This window comes from Sminthopsis crassicaudata, chromosome 1, assembly GCF_048593235.1.
Source record: "Sminthopsis crassicaudata isolate SCR6 chromosome 1, ASM4859323v1, whole genome shotgun sequence".
NCBI classification, from domain to species: domain Eukaryota; kingdom Metazoa; phylum Chordata; class Mammalia; order Dasyuromorphia; family Dasyuridae; genus Sminthopsis; species Sminthopsis crassicaudata.
The window spans coordinates 115,747,561-115,763,994 of NC_133617.1; the positions used below are offsets into that span (position 1 = coordinate 115,747,561).

The following is a 16,434-nucleotide window of genomic DNA, read 5'->3' on the forward strand; positions in this document are numbered from 1 at the left end:
TTCCAGAGTCCTTTCTACTATACCACATTGCCTCATTGTGTTTTCATATGTAGGATTATTTTAAGTGAACCACACCTGTAGAGAGCTAAATAACTTAAAAATTAACCCAACAATTATATTCAGAGACACTGAAGATTATTTAAAGATTATTGACTACACAAGGAATTATTTTAAAAGGGATTGGAATAAATTGTACAGATTTTAATAGGGAATGTACAAAAGTAGGATGGAAATATAAGAAAGAATATGTAATCTTAACTATAAATAAAACATGGCAAACTACCTTCATTTCTTTTTTTCCTCCCCACCAGAGAAGAACATTTTGGTAATACTGACTTATAAGAGTGACTAAACTAGGTAATTTGTTTGCATTTTTAAATATGTAAACCTACTCTGATGATCAAAGCATGAAGGTATACTGGAGGGTTTGAAGAATTGTATTGAAGAATATGTAGGCTCTGTTAGATGAACAGCTATAAGGATCTGCTTAGTGATATATTGGGTTAGGTTGTCTAAAGACTAGTTTAACAAAGAATCACCAGGAGGTTGGTTTCTTCCTCACAAATATTTTCTGCCATACAGTAAGAGGAATCATGGTTATTCTTGAATTATATTAGTGCAGAAAGAGTCCACACTGATGAAATCATAAGCCTTTAAAGTACTGAAGAAAAACAAACCAAATCGTATATTGGAAAGGAATTCAGAGGGTATACAGGTAAATCAATACCAATGTTCACCAAAAAAATTCCATGAAGTGGTCAACCAATATTTGCTTTAAAACTTTCAGTGGAGGGAAGCTCACTTCAAATTATATCCCATTTAATTGGTTAAGCAATCATATATTATAACCAGTTGTCATGTTCTCAATTATAACTAAGTAGTTTAAGTTTAATGTAGGGTATTCCCATTTACTCTAGCATTTAATCAGCCAATATAAATGTTCTATAATTTGCCTTTAATGGGAGATTATAGAACTTCAGGTACAGTTTTATTGAACTTTCTGTGACTGTTTTACATGAAAACTCTACTTATGTTGTAGTTCAAATCATAATATCCAGGATTCAATAAATTTGCATTCAAATTCTCTTCAGAACTATTTCTGTGATGTAGCTCTAATTCGCTGAGCTATGTCTCAGAAGATAAGCATTACTCTATAGACAAGTTTAAAATCAATAAATTCTATTTGCTATCAATGTGGAGTAGAGTAAGAGAATAAAAGAAGAAACTTGGCCAATGTTTTCTATTGTTTAACTCAACTTCAACAAGTCTTATTTTTCCTACTATAATATAAACCAATTGAGGGAACAGATTACCTTTGATTCTTCATATATAAATATAAATTAATTGTTCTCAACAGGGAAATAAATGAAAGATAGAATTCAATGGCTCTTGTACTCTCTTCCAGCTCTGGATCAATGGCCCTATGAATTTCAGATGGTGATTTTTCCAAAAGTATGGATCTAATCATGTTATCCCTCAAACTATTCATAAAACCCAGTAGCTTCTATCACCTGGAAGATAAAATATTAAATTCTCTCTTTGAATGATTTCAAAGCTCTTCATAACCTTTTCTTACCACCGCTTTCTTCTTCCCCACTGCTACTCTCCATATCCTGCCCCAGCTTTCCAGTTTTCACTCCCTCAGGTACTTTGTGATTTTACCATGACATCTCCTGATTATTAGTACATTCACTGACTTTTCCCCCTTCCCTTCATCACCAAGGATGGAATTTTCTTTTTCCTTTTCTCTGCCTCTTGGATTTCCTGGCTTCCTTCAAGTCCCAGATCAAATCTTACCTCCTATAGGAAGCCTTTTATGATCATTCAATTCTAGTTCCTTTTATTGTTATTTAAAATTTATTATATATTTATCTTGTTTGTCATTGTTCCCTCAGCTCAGTATATCTTCCCCAACTGCTCAAAAGCCAAGTCAGTCTTTTTTTTTTATTTCCAGCACTTAGAACACTTCTTGACACATAAGTATTTAATAATTGTATTACTACTTAATAAGTATTTAATAATATAGTGATTGAAATGTCACTATAGGGATCAAGAAATAATTTGTGTAAGATATGGATCCCGAATAGCTTTGAAGGAAACTATGAATGTTCTGAGATGGAAGTGAGGAAAGAATTCATTCCAGACCCAGAAAACAGAATGTGTAAAGCTGCTGAGATAAGAGATAGAATGTGATATCAAAAGAGTTTCAAAGACTGCAATGAAGAACATGTGAAAGGAACTAATAAAAGACAGAAATAGAAAGATAGGTTCTAGACAATTTGTAGGGGTTTTTAAATGGCAGACCAAGAATTTTGTATTTTGTTCTAGAGGGAAAAATGACTTCAAAAAATGTGAGAGTATGGTCATATCGTCATTTGAGCAATATTAGTTTAGCAGCTGTGTGGAGAATGGATTGAAGAGGGAAGAATAAGAAAAGAGAGATCTATTAGAAAGCTATTGCAGCAGTTTGAGTGAGAGGTGATGTGAGTGTGTGTGTGAGTGAATGAATACTTGGAAGTTCAATGGCTATTTACATAAAACTTCTCTAAGTCCCTGAGTAGGATATGGAACAAAGAGTAATTTCAAAAAAAAAAATTCTAACCTAAAGTTGTATTCACACAAGAGCCTGAATTCTCCTTAGATGCCCGTGTTATCTGGTGAGGACTTTATTTAATAACAAACTTTTTTTGAAAGCAGTAAAGGGGAGAATGGTTACGAAGATGCTAAGCTTCAACGTGACATTGCTTACAATGGGGGAGGAGGGAAAATCAAAACATATTGAGGAAAAAGATTATTAAAAAGTTTAGTCACAAACACAACCACAGAGAAATGGCATCAGAAGCTCATTTCTTTTTCACAAATTCACAAACAAAGTACATGCTGAGGTGGCACTCTGTGTCATTCCAGTGGCCAGAACTCAGCATCTCCACACAGTCCTCATGACCATAGGGGTCACTGGGCTCACCCTCTTTCCAATTGCTGTAGTTTTGTAGTGGAGTATTATCTGTGAACACATACTGCCCTTCCCTCTCTAAATCATTCACTCCAATGAACACCCTGAAGAAGCCGCTGTCTGAGACGTATTTAGCAATGACTTGATTGGCCCTCTCATCCTTGGGCATGGCTAGCATCCCTCCACGGATTCGGCAGTGGGTCAAGGACTCCCTGTAGCTCTTCTCTTCTTGTACAATGTAATAGAATTTTTCATCTGTTTCTTTAATCCCAGCTATAACTTTGGAGAGAAAGAAACACAAGTAGACTTACTTATATTGACAAGGAACAAAAACAAATAATATTAATGATAATAATAAAATATTGATGGTGGAAGTTTTGTTCAGCTCAGACTTTGCTTATATGATTAAAAAAATAAAGACAATTCTACTTTGTTTTCCCTTTCATGGTTTCCTATCCTTTCACTCTCCTACTGAGCTTTCTAGCTAGAAACTTTTCTATCCAGCCCTTTAGCTGTGAACCCTCTCACATAGTATTCCAGTCATCAGCCCTCCCACCCAGTATTCCAACTGTGCACTATACTAAACAAAATGAATGAAACAATAGCAATAGTGAGGTTTATAGTTAATTGCTTAGGGTATCCACTTCTGACCAGATACAAGAGTATAAGTCTAGATTTAAGCAAGCCATGAGCATGCATTTAAAGAGGACTATTCTCTTTCACCCCAGCCAATTTCTAACCTGTTTCTGCCAATACTGCTGCTGCTGCTGTTGCTGCTGCTACTACTACTATACTGTGCAAGAAAATCAGAATAAAAAAGGAATTTAACAGAGCCAATATATATCTGAATTGGAAATACAATAAACAAGCAGAAATAATATCAAATCTTCCATGAACTAAATGCAATTCCCTTCTTGGGTCACTTTCATTCAAGTTTATGAAAAAGAGAGCTACCAGGAAGCTTTGTGGTCAAATCCCTACCTGTATCAAAAATTGAATTAATATTGTGGTCCAAATCATACCCAAATGCATAAAACCATAGGATAAGGAATTCAAAACTGGAATGACTTATTGTGTATCAATTAAAGTAATATGTATAAATTGCAAAAAATTATAGTCTTATATAACTGTTATTCTTATTCTGCTGATGTAAAAACAAGACTGCTCAGTAGGTACAATAATGGGTTTAGAATCAGGAAGACTAATCTTCATGAGTTCAAATCTCACTATGTGCCCTGAACAAGTAAGTTCATCCTGATTGTCTCAGTTTTCTCATCTATAAAATGACCTAGAGAAGGAAATGGCAAACCACTCTAGTATATTTGCCAAGACAATCCTGAAATAAGGTCTTGAAGGATCAAACATGAAAAACTATTCAACAATAGTAGTATAAAATACAAAGCTTATTTTGTTATCCTGGTTTCCCCAGCCCCATCATTGTTAGGATATGACTTCTGCATTTGGAATGGAATCTTTTGAAGTGCATAAATCCACGCTCTTTTAAAAGTTAGGCATATAAAGTCCCAGTCCACTAGGGAACAATTACTGGGTTGTAGATATAACAGTTCCTCTATTAGTGCCTAACTTGATGTCAGGAAATACTGTATTCTCAAAAATAATAGAAGCCATTGTTATGTCTTTTAATAAAGTACCTTGGAAGTTGTAGTCAGGGATGGGGGTGGGGTAGCAGGAAGGAGGCAATAATTATCCCCATTTTATAGGAGGTTATAATAAGGCATAAAATATTTAAAAGGCTTGTCAAAAATCAGACAGCTAGTTCATGATAGAGTTGAGCTCAAGGCCCAAATTTCCCAATTCCTGGTACTCTAGCTATATGTTCATGTAAGAAATCTTTTTCAGACTATTCTACAGAAATATGATGTCCTATGAAAGCTTTATTGAGGATTTTCACTAGTGAAAGATGCTTTGGAGGAATTATTGATGTCTAAGTTTCTTAGAAATTATTTCTGAATTCACTTCCTTCCTATTTGAGTCAAATTAAAGCCATGTCTTCAACTTGTAGCATTGCATTATTATTGTAAGTACAATTGAGGTCTGTGTCCGAAAGAGGCCAAAAATAAAAATTTATGACATTTGATGTATTCTGACCCAAAGAGCATCATAAAAAACAAAGACAAATCTTTGATTATATTTCCCACAGCATCCAACCCTAACCTCACTATTTCAATATTCATTATTTACCCAATCATTATTTTCATACTTTTGAATATTTTAATTTTTATATCACATTATTATTCCATATCTTCATTTCTTAGAATTATTAATTTCTTTCAATATTCAAATAAAATACCTTCTCTTATAGGAACCCTCTCTGATCATCCAATTATCAATGGTCTTTAAAGCAATTTATATTTATTTGCATCCATGTTATATTATTCAGGAGATTAAATTCCTTAAGACCTTTAATAGGTGTTTTTCAGACCTATATCTCAAAGATATCATAAACCAGGGGGAAATTTTGTGCAAAGTATTGGTAATTGGGGTAAATCTCATTCATTGTGGAATGACTGAACAAGCTGTGACATGTGAATGCAATGAAATTCTATTGGTTTTTTTTAATAATAACTTTTTATTTTCAAAATGCATGCAAAGATATTTTTCCACATTCATCCTTGAAAAACCTTTTGTTCCAAATTTTTCTCCCTTTCTTCCCCCAACACCCTTCCTTAGACAGCAAGTAATACATATAGGATAAACATGTGTAATTCTTCTAAACATATTCCCACATTTATCATGTTGCGCAAGAAAAAACAGATCAAAAGGAAAAAAAAATGAGCAAGATAGAAAAGCAAATAAACCTCAACAACAACAAAAAAATGAACATACTAAGCTGTGATCCATATTGAATTTTCTTAGTCCTCTCTCTGCATGCATATGGCTCTCTCCATCACAAGTCTATTGGAATTGGCCTGAATCATCTCATTGTTGAAGTGTTGTCCATATGAGCTGTTATTGCTCATATATAAAGTTCTCTTGATTCTACTCACTTCACTTAGTATCAGTTCATACAAGTCTCTCCAAGCTTTTCTGAAGTCATCCTGCTGATTGTTTCTTATTGAATATATTCAATGATATATATATATATATGTATATGTATATGTATATATATATTCTATAACATTCATATGCCATAACTTATTCACTATTTTCCAATTGATGAGCATCCACTCAGACTCCAATTCCTTGTCACTACAAAAAGGATTGCTACAAACATTTTTGCACATGTGAGTCCTTTTCCCATTTTTATGATCTCTGAGATACAGTAGAGAAACTGCTAAATCAAAGAGTATGCAACAGTTTCTTTCTGGACTTATTGGAACACTGTTGTTCTATAAGAAATGATGCGGTGATTGAATATAAATCAGCACATGGTATATTCACTGCTTTTTTCTGATTTTTTTTTTTGTGCTCCCATGGTTTTCCCCTTTTGTTCCATTTTTTTCTCTCCCAACATGATTCATAAAGTGTATTAAAAAAAAACTAAAAAAAAAAGAAATGACAAGGGAGATAATTTCATAAAAACCTGGAAGACTTACATGAACTGATGCTGAATGAAGTGAAAAAAACCACGAACATGTTAAACATGTGCAATTCTTCTAAACATATTTCCACATTTGTTATGCTGCTCAAGACCCAAGCAAATGGCAACAATAAAGAAGGTAAAAATATTATGTTGTGGTGATCAAATATTAATGTACATACTATTTTCTCAAAACCATACATTCTGTTACATCATAAAGGTATAGAGATAGCATTCTAAGATAGCATCTAAGTTCATTCCTTTGGACCAAAACTCTGGCAGGCTTTTTATCAAAATGTAAAGGGTGGGACAGTTAGGTGGGAGAATAGATAGAGTACCAGCCCTGAAGTCAGGAGGACAGAAGTTCAAATCTGGGTTCAGACACTTAACACTTCCTAGCTGTGTGACCCTGGGCAAGTGGGCAAGACAGCAAGACACTTAACCCCAATTGTCTCAGCCAAAAAAAAAAAAAAAAAAAAAAAAAAGGATGTAACCAGAAAGGGATTATCATCATAGAAATAGCCAAGTGAGGATTAGAACCAAAACACCACATTTAGTTGCTGAATTTATTTTAGATATAATAGTTCATGAAATACAAGGGAAGGGTTTTGATGTACATTGAGAGAGACAATTCTCCCCTCACTGGTGAAATTGAAATAAGTCCTAATATTTCAATGATAGTGTTTGTCATAGCTACTACCCAAGAAGTCTTAATTGAGATGTATAGAAGAAGGGTTTCCTTTGTGATGTAGCCAGAGTTCATTTTTAGGGGCATTAGTTTAGAAGGGAGCCACTTTGCAAAAAAAAAAAAAAATGCTGAGGCATACAGAATTTCACCTTTTAGTACTGTTATAAAAGCAAAACCATGTCATTGAAGAATTTTGAAGACTTCAGTGTCCATACCCAAGCATTTCCTTAATTACTAAGTCATTGCCTTGAATGTATTCAAACCATTTTCAACTTTAATGACTTGCATAGCAAATAGGCAATAAAATTATGGTGTAGTTTGAAAGCATTCAAGAATGCATAAAATACTCACCATTTTTGACAAACTTCATTGATGTCTTAAGTCGTGCAACACTGATATCCAGCTGTCCAACAACTTTACGGTATCTTCCACAATCACAAACAGTACCTGAGTAATTTACAGGGAATCATGAATAAACCAAAAAATATACATATATGTAGAACTGCTTTATTTGAGCATTATCTCATTAATGCTTCACAACCACCCTCATATAGAGGTTCCATAGAAATCATTACTCACATTTTATACTTGAGTAACCTGAGGCTTAAGTTAAATGACTTGCTTCTGGTTTAGTAGTTACCAGGTGATTCTACTTTGAATATTCTTTCCATTACTACTTCTCTTAATGGCTTTTGCCTTCCATTATCTCTTGAAGCAGCCCATTTTATTTTTGGCCAACTTTGATTTTTAAAGTTTTTCAGTACATTGAATATAAATCCTCTTTCCTGCATTTAGTTATTTTAGTCAGTACTAAAATATTTCAATTGGATTAAGGGAAATAGAGATTGTTACTTGGTCAAGGTCACATAATTGTAAATGTCTGATACCAAATATAACAGTTCTTTCTGACTTCAGTCCTATCACTATCTTCTCTGTATCTTGGGATGACTTTATTAATTTTTTTAAAATTGTGGCTTTTAGGAGGTTGTTTAAGGATTTTGAAAATGTGTAACTGTTTAATTGGAGTCAATTCAAATACTTAGGTTGTGAATTATCTATGCCATTCATTTTTTCTGTCTCATTTCTTTCTCATGAGAACCTGAAACCTTTATTACTAAGCACAGAGAAAATCTGCTCATCTTTCTTTAAAAAAATATTTACTTTGTCTTCATCAGCAGTGTTTGGGTATTTTTATTGAGAAGGCAGTTAAGAAAAGGCAACTGATAAGAGAGAGGGATATTACACTGAGGTATTTTATTATTAGTGCTCTCTCTGCCTTAGGGAGATTGAGAGGAAGAAGGTAGCTAAAACTAAAATTAGATAAAATGATAAATAATGTTAAATCTTTCAGAGGAAAAAAAAATACTATACTTATCTAGCAGTAACTCAGGTGTTGGGTAATGGAGTCAAATTAGAGTAGTTGATCTTCTGTAAAAGAAGAAATGAGCTGGTAGGGAAATCTTGGTGGAATAAAAATATATTAGAGCTCTCAAGGATCTCAGAATTCAACTTTTCTTTTGAGATTATTTTTGTTCTAATTTCATAATCTTATATTTTTCTGTTCACTTCATTTTTTAAAATTCCCTTATCTTGCCTTCTAGACTAGTGATCCTTAATGATTTGGCTTAATGATCCTGACACTCTTCCATACCCCCAATTTTTCCTACACCTATCTATCCCACCAAAAAAAATACCTATTTCCTGTCCAACTCCCTTATAACTCTGCTGTTAGGTAACAGGGTAGTAATATAGAAATTATGTATCACAGATGTGAAATAACTTCTTTAAGGTCACAGAATGGGTTAGTGGCAAAGCTGTGATTAGTGGTGGCTCATCCTGGGTATCGCTGATTGCCAGTCTAATGTCTTTTGCATTAACCATCTCAAACTTGAAGGGATTTTAATGAATATATCTGGATATTGGATTTTCAGTTAGATGACTTTTTACAAAATCTCTTTGGGGTAGGAAGAAGAGATGGAATAATGGAATAGAGGCAAAAATAATTGGTTAAAATAATCTGTCAGTTTCATTTATTAATGCCTCCCCAGGTAGCCCAGATAATTAAATCTTAACGTTTATTTTATAACTTTTCTTTATTCTCCCACAAGAAGGAAAAGATGAAGTTACAATGAAGCAATCCAGATACCTTTCCTTAAAAATATTGCTAATAAAACTGTCTCTTCCCAGTAGGAGAGCTCTTTGAAAACAGTGGGGAAAGTTCCAAAGGGTAAGATAAGTAAAACCTTAATTTAAGTAGGTTTCAATTCACACTTGAAAAAGAACTGGTTGGATTGAAAGTCTGGATTCAAAAGTCACTTCAATCAAATTAAGGGTGTATGATGTACACAAGTCATTTACTAAAGATGAACTGTAATGGTAAAAATAATTTCTTCAGATGGAAGACCTCTGTTTCAATGAAATCACAGGGTTAGCCTTTAACCTCTGTAAGTCTGGCAGCTCTTTGAATGAAATTTCTTGAGGAGCGTCATGCTCAACAAAGCGCTGCTGGAGTACTCCAGCTAATATCTTTATCTAGATAACTAAATCTGCTGACCTGATGTGTCTGGGATAGCTTCTCTCACAATTTGCTTGACAGGTGTGGATTGCACTGCTCTATTTCACTGGTGTCTGGAAAATCACCTAATGGTCTAAGAGAAAAAGTTCCCATTTTCCCCACTGGCTTATTAAAACTTGGTGACTCAGTCTGAGGAAAGTGTTACTTTTAGGAGAATGCTCAATTTTCTCTTCTTTTTTTGTCATTTGTTAGTGAATAATTGGTGTCAACCTGCGGGAATCTGGAAAGATGGTGAGAATGAAGAGAAAGTGAAATATAACATACCTGCTCGGCCCTTTCCACCTGAGGCACCAGGCAAGCCTTTCTGCCCTTTGTCACCTACATGAAAATGAAATGAAATCCAAAATTTAGCAAAGTAGTTATTAATTATTTAAGACAACCAATGAAGAGAAGGAAAGGAAATATTTAAGGAGCTAATTTCTTGGCTCTATATTCTTGAATCAGTCCTGGACAATGATGTGCTCATATGTGACTAGTCAAGCACTTAGCTATTTTATTTATTTTGCACATGGAATGATGAAGAATGGACTGTTTGGACACTTTGTAGCTCTACTGCTATATTTCATCCGATTCTAATAATCAGGATAGTATAAACTCGACCGAGTCTATTAAGATTTTTTTAAAAAGAGACGAATATTATCTGTGAGGATCAATTAGTGAGTTGTGCTTCAGAATTTCGCCTACCGTAAGGCATCAGTAAATTCATTAGATCCCCAATTTTTCTGGGTGTTGCCTCACCTTTGAGAACCAGACAAACACATGGGATTTTATGTCATAACTTAAGTCAATGAAAGTAGGCTGCTGAAAAGAAATATTCTAAGAGTTTTAAATTTTTCCTTTATTTTCGCAATCTGCAAGTAGAAAAAGATTGTTTAGAAGCAGACATGAATGAGAGTCAGCACCACTGCAATGCATAGAGACCTGATTTTAGATCAAGAAACAACTGAATTCAAGTCCCATAACTGAAATATTCTGAATTAGTTTATCTTACAAGTCACTGAACTGCCTAGTATTGTAGCCAACTTTTAAGATTAAGTTATAGGGAAAGTACCAGACTGTCCTGGTAGAGAGAAATGTTTTTTGTAGGAGAATTCTGTGAATCAATGAAATCACAGGTTCAGGCCTATCTCAATATGAATTGAAATATCTAAAAAAGCTTAGTAACAATAAAGAGTTATGTAGATGTAAATGATTAATGTAAGCTGTCACTAATGAATGAAAGGAAAAAAATATTGAACATACTGTCAAAGGGTTCAATTAACACTACTGTTTCTTTTTCTAATTTGTTATTTATTTTTAACATTTAAAAAATTGAGTTCCAGATTTCTTCCTCTATTCCTTTCCCCACCCATTGAGAAGGCAAGTGATATGATATTAATTATACATGTAAAATTATGCAAAAATATTTCCATATTAGTCATATTACAAAAAAGGAAGAAAAATAGAGAAAAAATATTTCAATTAGCATTCAGAGTTTATCAATTCTCTCTCCTGCAGTGTATGAGATTTTTCATCATTAGCCCTTCAGAATTATTTTGAATTATAGTATTGATCAAAGTAGCTAAGGTTATCATTACAATATTGTTGTTACTGTGTAAAATGATCTCACTCTGCTCACTTTGTTCTGCATTACTTCATAAGGGCTTTCCATGTTTTTTGCTTTTTTTTTGTTTTTTGTTTTTTTCCCCCTGAAACTGTCCCTCTTGTCATTTCTTGTAGTATAATCATATTCGATCTCAGTCATATACCCCAACTTTTTTCATCCATTCCCCAATTTATAAGCATCCCCTCAATTTCCAATGCTTCACTACCATCAACACTAACAATTCAGAAATTCAATTTTAAATTTTACATTTTGGTTTAAAATCACATTCATTTCCTGAAAAAAATTCTACTCAGTTAATTTTCTTTTATATAAAAAAGTAAAAAATTCTCTTTTTAAAGCAGAATAGTAAATATCAAACATAGATTAGTTATATCTGACAATATATGAGATATTCTACATCAATAGTTCCGACAATGAAGGGACTTTTAACACTACTAGAGATGAAGTTCCTTGTCCAAGGTCAGGGTTGAACTAAAACTTAACTTTTAATTTTGCTTAAGTCTTTTCTACTTTTTGTGGAATTTCAATTTATGGATTACTATGCAATAAATATTTGAGAATTACCTGCCTAGCACTGTGCTAGGTGCCACAAAAGATGCCCTCAAGGCCTTCACACTTTTATTTGGTAGACAAGACAAATAAATACACCTGAAAGAGAAGATGAATCTCAATGTCTGTCACATGACAAAATGAGTTGGATATATAGTAATTGTAATAGAAGTGAAGAGGAGAGAAAGTATTTGAACAGATAGTTGATGGGAGTACATGAACTTGAACTGGGCTTGGAAAGTAGCATCTTCAATTCAAAGGAAACTTTTTTTGTTGTTCCTGAGGCCCTGAAAGAGTTTTGATTAGTCATAGTATCCCTAACTAAATTTCTCTGACCTTTTCTTATCTTGATTGATAGGCAATTTAAAGCTGAGCTGAGATTAAGAGTAATGTGTGAAGTCACCTAGTAAGTTTGATAATAAATTCAGTAACAATTTAGAAATCTAAGTTTTAAGTTCTGTTGTTCTCACTTTTCTTACACATCTCCTGAAAAATAAGCAGTATTATCCCCAATTTACTGAAAAAGAAATAGAATTAGAGATTATGTGACTTTCAGGATACCAACAATAACAGGTGAAATTTGTATTGTTCTTTAGAGTTTACATAAACCTTTTAGTTACATTATCTCAAGTGGACTTCACAATAACTTGTGAGACAAAAACTACATGTATTATTCTCCCCATTTTATGGATGAGAAAACTGATATTAATTCACAGAGGGAAAATGATTTAGTAATTTCAGAGGCAGGATTTGAACCTAATAATATTTGACTTAGAGACAGCTAGTGGTGTGTGGCCAGAGTTAGAAAAATCTGAGTTCAAATCTGGTGTCAGATACTTATTAGTTATATCACTTCAAAGTGAAGCAAATCACTTCACTTTTATTTGCTTCAGTTTCCTCAGTTGAAAAATAGGGTTAATAATTGTACCTACCTCCCAGAGTTGTTGTGAAAAATCAAATGAAATATTTCTAAGAAGCTCTTAGCATAAGAAGCTAGCACATAGTATATAGATTGTATATATAAATGCTTATTCCCTTCTCTCTTCTATCCCTCCATTTCCTCTCTTGACTTCCAAATTATACAACAAATCTAGCATTTCTATGCTGTACTTGATCTTGAAGACCTACAGGAGAGAGATGGAGGAAGAGAAAGAAGAGAATGACAGCATATTTAATAAAAAAGCATTATTTACACTAAGTGATAACATTTATTTGACCACACTATTGTGCCTACTTGTAGTAAATCAAATCCCCCCCACCTATTCTTAAAATGAAATATTAATGTCCAGAAAGCTACCTTGCCATGGGAAGTGGCAATATTAAGGTCAGCCCTGAAAGGTGAGATTAATTTGAGTTAATGAAAAATTTAGGAGGGCTATGGAGAAAATGATGGTAATAAATTTCAAAGAACAGATTAAAAATGAAGTTAGTATAGGGAGGGCTAGAATAGTGTTCCTTATTCTTTTGCATCCCAGCACATACTCATAAATTTTCGTGACATGTCTGAAAGAGATGAACCCTATTGCCTTCTGATAAAAACTGATGTTGGATGGGGCTGGCACTGAGGGAAGGACTTTTGAAAAGCCTATATCTGATCATGATAATAAAGAATATAGAAATCAGAGGAGTATACACCTCAAAATAGTAGTTTATTGTTTGCTGGTAGATAAAGATTAGGAATTCTTATGTTAGGTGAATAGAGAGAAATTACTCTAGCACTACAGAATTTGAGAGCTTGGATGGATCTCAAGAGGCATCTATTACAACTCACATCTAGAAAGAAATTGACATTATGACATTCCTGATCAGGGGGCATCTTGACACTCCTTACAGACTTCCAATGAGAAGAAGCCCACCAATATGGCAGAGTAGAAAGAGCTCTGGCTTTAGAGTCGGGGAACTTAGTTCAAATACTGTTTCTGACACTTAACTTCTTAGATGACCTTGGACAACCCAGAACCTCACTAAGCTTCAGTTTTTTCAACTCTAAATTGAAAGTTTTGGACAAGTTGACCTCTGAGGTACTTTCAGCTCTAAGTCTGTGATCCTGTAATCTCTTGTATAAGCCATTCCATTTTTGAATAATTCCAATTTCCATTAAGTCTTAATTTGCCTCTTTATAGATCCTACCTATATTTACTGGTTATGCCCTCTGGAGCCAAATAGAACAACTCTTTCGCCATGAGAATCCTTCATATACAACGATCATGTTTTCCTTGAATCTTCTCTTCTTGAAGCTATACATTCCAAGTCCCTTTACTCCATCCTTTTATGAAATGGAATCAAGGCTCTTCATCATCCTGGATGTACCCTCTCCTCTGGATATTCTGGTTCCATCTCCTCTGAATATTCCCCAGTTTAATAATATCCTTCTTCTACTTATTCATCTATCCATATTGAATTCACAAATATTTTAGTTTGACTTCTAGCCCCTTGAAAAATTTCTTCTCCAAATACATTTCCCTTATTTTTTATTTACTTAGCACAATGACTAGCATATAGTTAGGATTTAATAAATGTTCATTGACTTTTGCAATAAGGAAGAGAATGGACCCATCTTTTTCAATGAATGTTTAGCAAGATTCTTATTGGAGAGAATAAGAGAAATAAGAGCTATAGAAGGAGGTTTGAGGAAGAATGAAACGATTTAGAAGACCTGTTGTGGTGAGTAGTATAATGAGTTAATTATGAATGCAATATAAATAATTTTCTATTGATGAAGAGCTTGCCACTGATTGAAAGGAAGAGCATGGTATAGAAAAAGAAAATCAGATTTGCTAATGGAAGTCTCTGGTTCTAGTCCCAGTTTTGTTACCAAATTGATACATGCCCTATTATTGAAGGTACAGTTATTTCTAGTTGGGATGATAGTATACCCTTCCTCTGACATATATGTCAGACTCTTCTATCTTTTTCCAGCAATCTTGATTAGGATAAATCATGAATTTTCAGAGACCACATAGCATACTTCTTATTTTTTGGGGGAAAACTAAGGTACAGCCAAACAGTAAAAACTTTAAAAATAATAGATATGATTTTAATTACTCAAAATCACAAAAAGCAAGGCAAAAAATCCTCAAGAAAATAACTACAATTTCATATTTAATTTGTATTGAAATGGCAATAGGAAATAAGACAATATGACTTACCCTTCCCACCAATTGGTCCAATTTTGCCAAGGGTACCTTGGTCTCCTATCTCACCCGGTTCTCCTTTCATTCCTAAAATCAAACCATATTATATTTGCTATTTTTAAAAATAAAATTTGTGAAATAATTGTTAGTTCTGTAAGGTATATGAAATAAACAAAAACACTTAGAGAAAATAGCAAAATGTATTCTATATATATGTATAATTTGATGTATCATGCAATATTAATTTTTATATACACACATACATATATATGTATTTATATTTCATTATTAAATGTTGAAAGACACTGACATGATGGTTTTAAAAAGTTGTTTTACGTGTGATCTAAATAGACAATTGTAGGAAAAATTTACTTTTACTACATAATGAAAGCATCACCCAAGATTCATTTTAAATAAGGTGCTGGATCTTAGAATTTGCATGTTCTATTATGATCCAGCTTTTATAACTTGTTTAAGGTTTAGACCATGAGACAATTTTACTTCTTATGATTCATTTAATTCTTATCTTTAAAATGAATTCTGAAAATATTTACGATAATAACTAGCTATTATATACAACATGACATTATATGCTATATATTTTAATATGAGTTTTTTACAAGTATCACACTAGAGGGTTATAGGAATAGAATCAGTGAATTTTAAATCTGAAACAATTTTAGACATTAGAAGTCAATTATTTAACCCCTGTATTTTATAGATAAGAAAACTGGAACTAGAGAAGCTAATTCCCTTGCCCAGAATCACACAGATAATTCATTCTAAGGAAGTGGGGACCAGAATAGGCTTGAACTTATTTAAGATGACTGAGAAAGATGTTAATATGCCTTTTTTTTTGCATCAATTCATAAGAACTCTGACTCTTCCCCCTTTCCCCACACATTTATGCCACAGCAGGAGTGGAGTTATATGCAGCCAAGTGAACCACCTGGGGATGAGGCTGAAACCTGGTGGTTTATGATTGGAATTCATCAGCATGCGGTGACAGCACCAGCTTATTATGGTGACAAAGTGTTAACTAAAGAGCATGGATGTTCCACTTCAACACCTATGCCTGTATCAACAAACAGGCCAGGGCCCCAAACCATCAAAGCCTTTGCCCTTCCTTATTCTTTAACTTGGATCTTTTTGGCCTACATCTCTGAAAGCATAAGGAAGCTTTAGAAGGGGTGGGTGGGATGCTTTTAAAAGAACAACTTTTTGATTCATGGTTGTCCACTTTTATACTTTGGGCAATGTGTCCTTGTACTATTCTTCTTCTTCTCCATTGAAATATAAGGATGATAGCAAGAAAAAACCAAATCTATGTTGTTGGACAGCAGCTCTGACCTAGAACATAGTCCTCCACTGCTTTCAGAGTCCTTGAC

General features: G+C 33.6%; 1 protein-coding gene across 1 annotated transcript in view; it reads right to left on the reverse strand.

The window, feature by feature from the left end:
- Window positions 1–2,650: 2,650 nt before the first annotated feature.
- The window catches only part of COLEC10 (collectin subfamily member 10), a 50,769-nt gene continuing 36,985 nt past the window's right edge, over window positions 2,651–16,434 (reverse strand). Inside the window, exons 3-6 of the mRNA XM_074266558.1 lie at window positions 15,062–15,133; window positions 10,022–10,075; window positions 7,534–7,629; window positions 2,651–3,232 (exon numbers count right to left, since the gene is read on the reverse strand). Coding sequence (XP_074122659.1) covers window positions 2,844–3,232; window positions 7,534–7,629; window positions 10,022–10,075; window positions 15,062–15,133 — 611 coding nt within the window. The 3' untranslated portion in view covers window positions 2,651–2,843. The remainder of the gene's footprint in view (window positions 3,233–7,533; window positions 7,630–10,021; window positions 10,076–15,061; window positions 15,134–16,434) is intronic.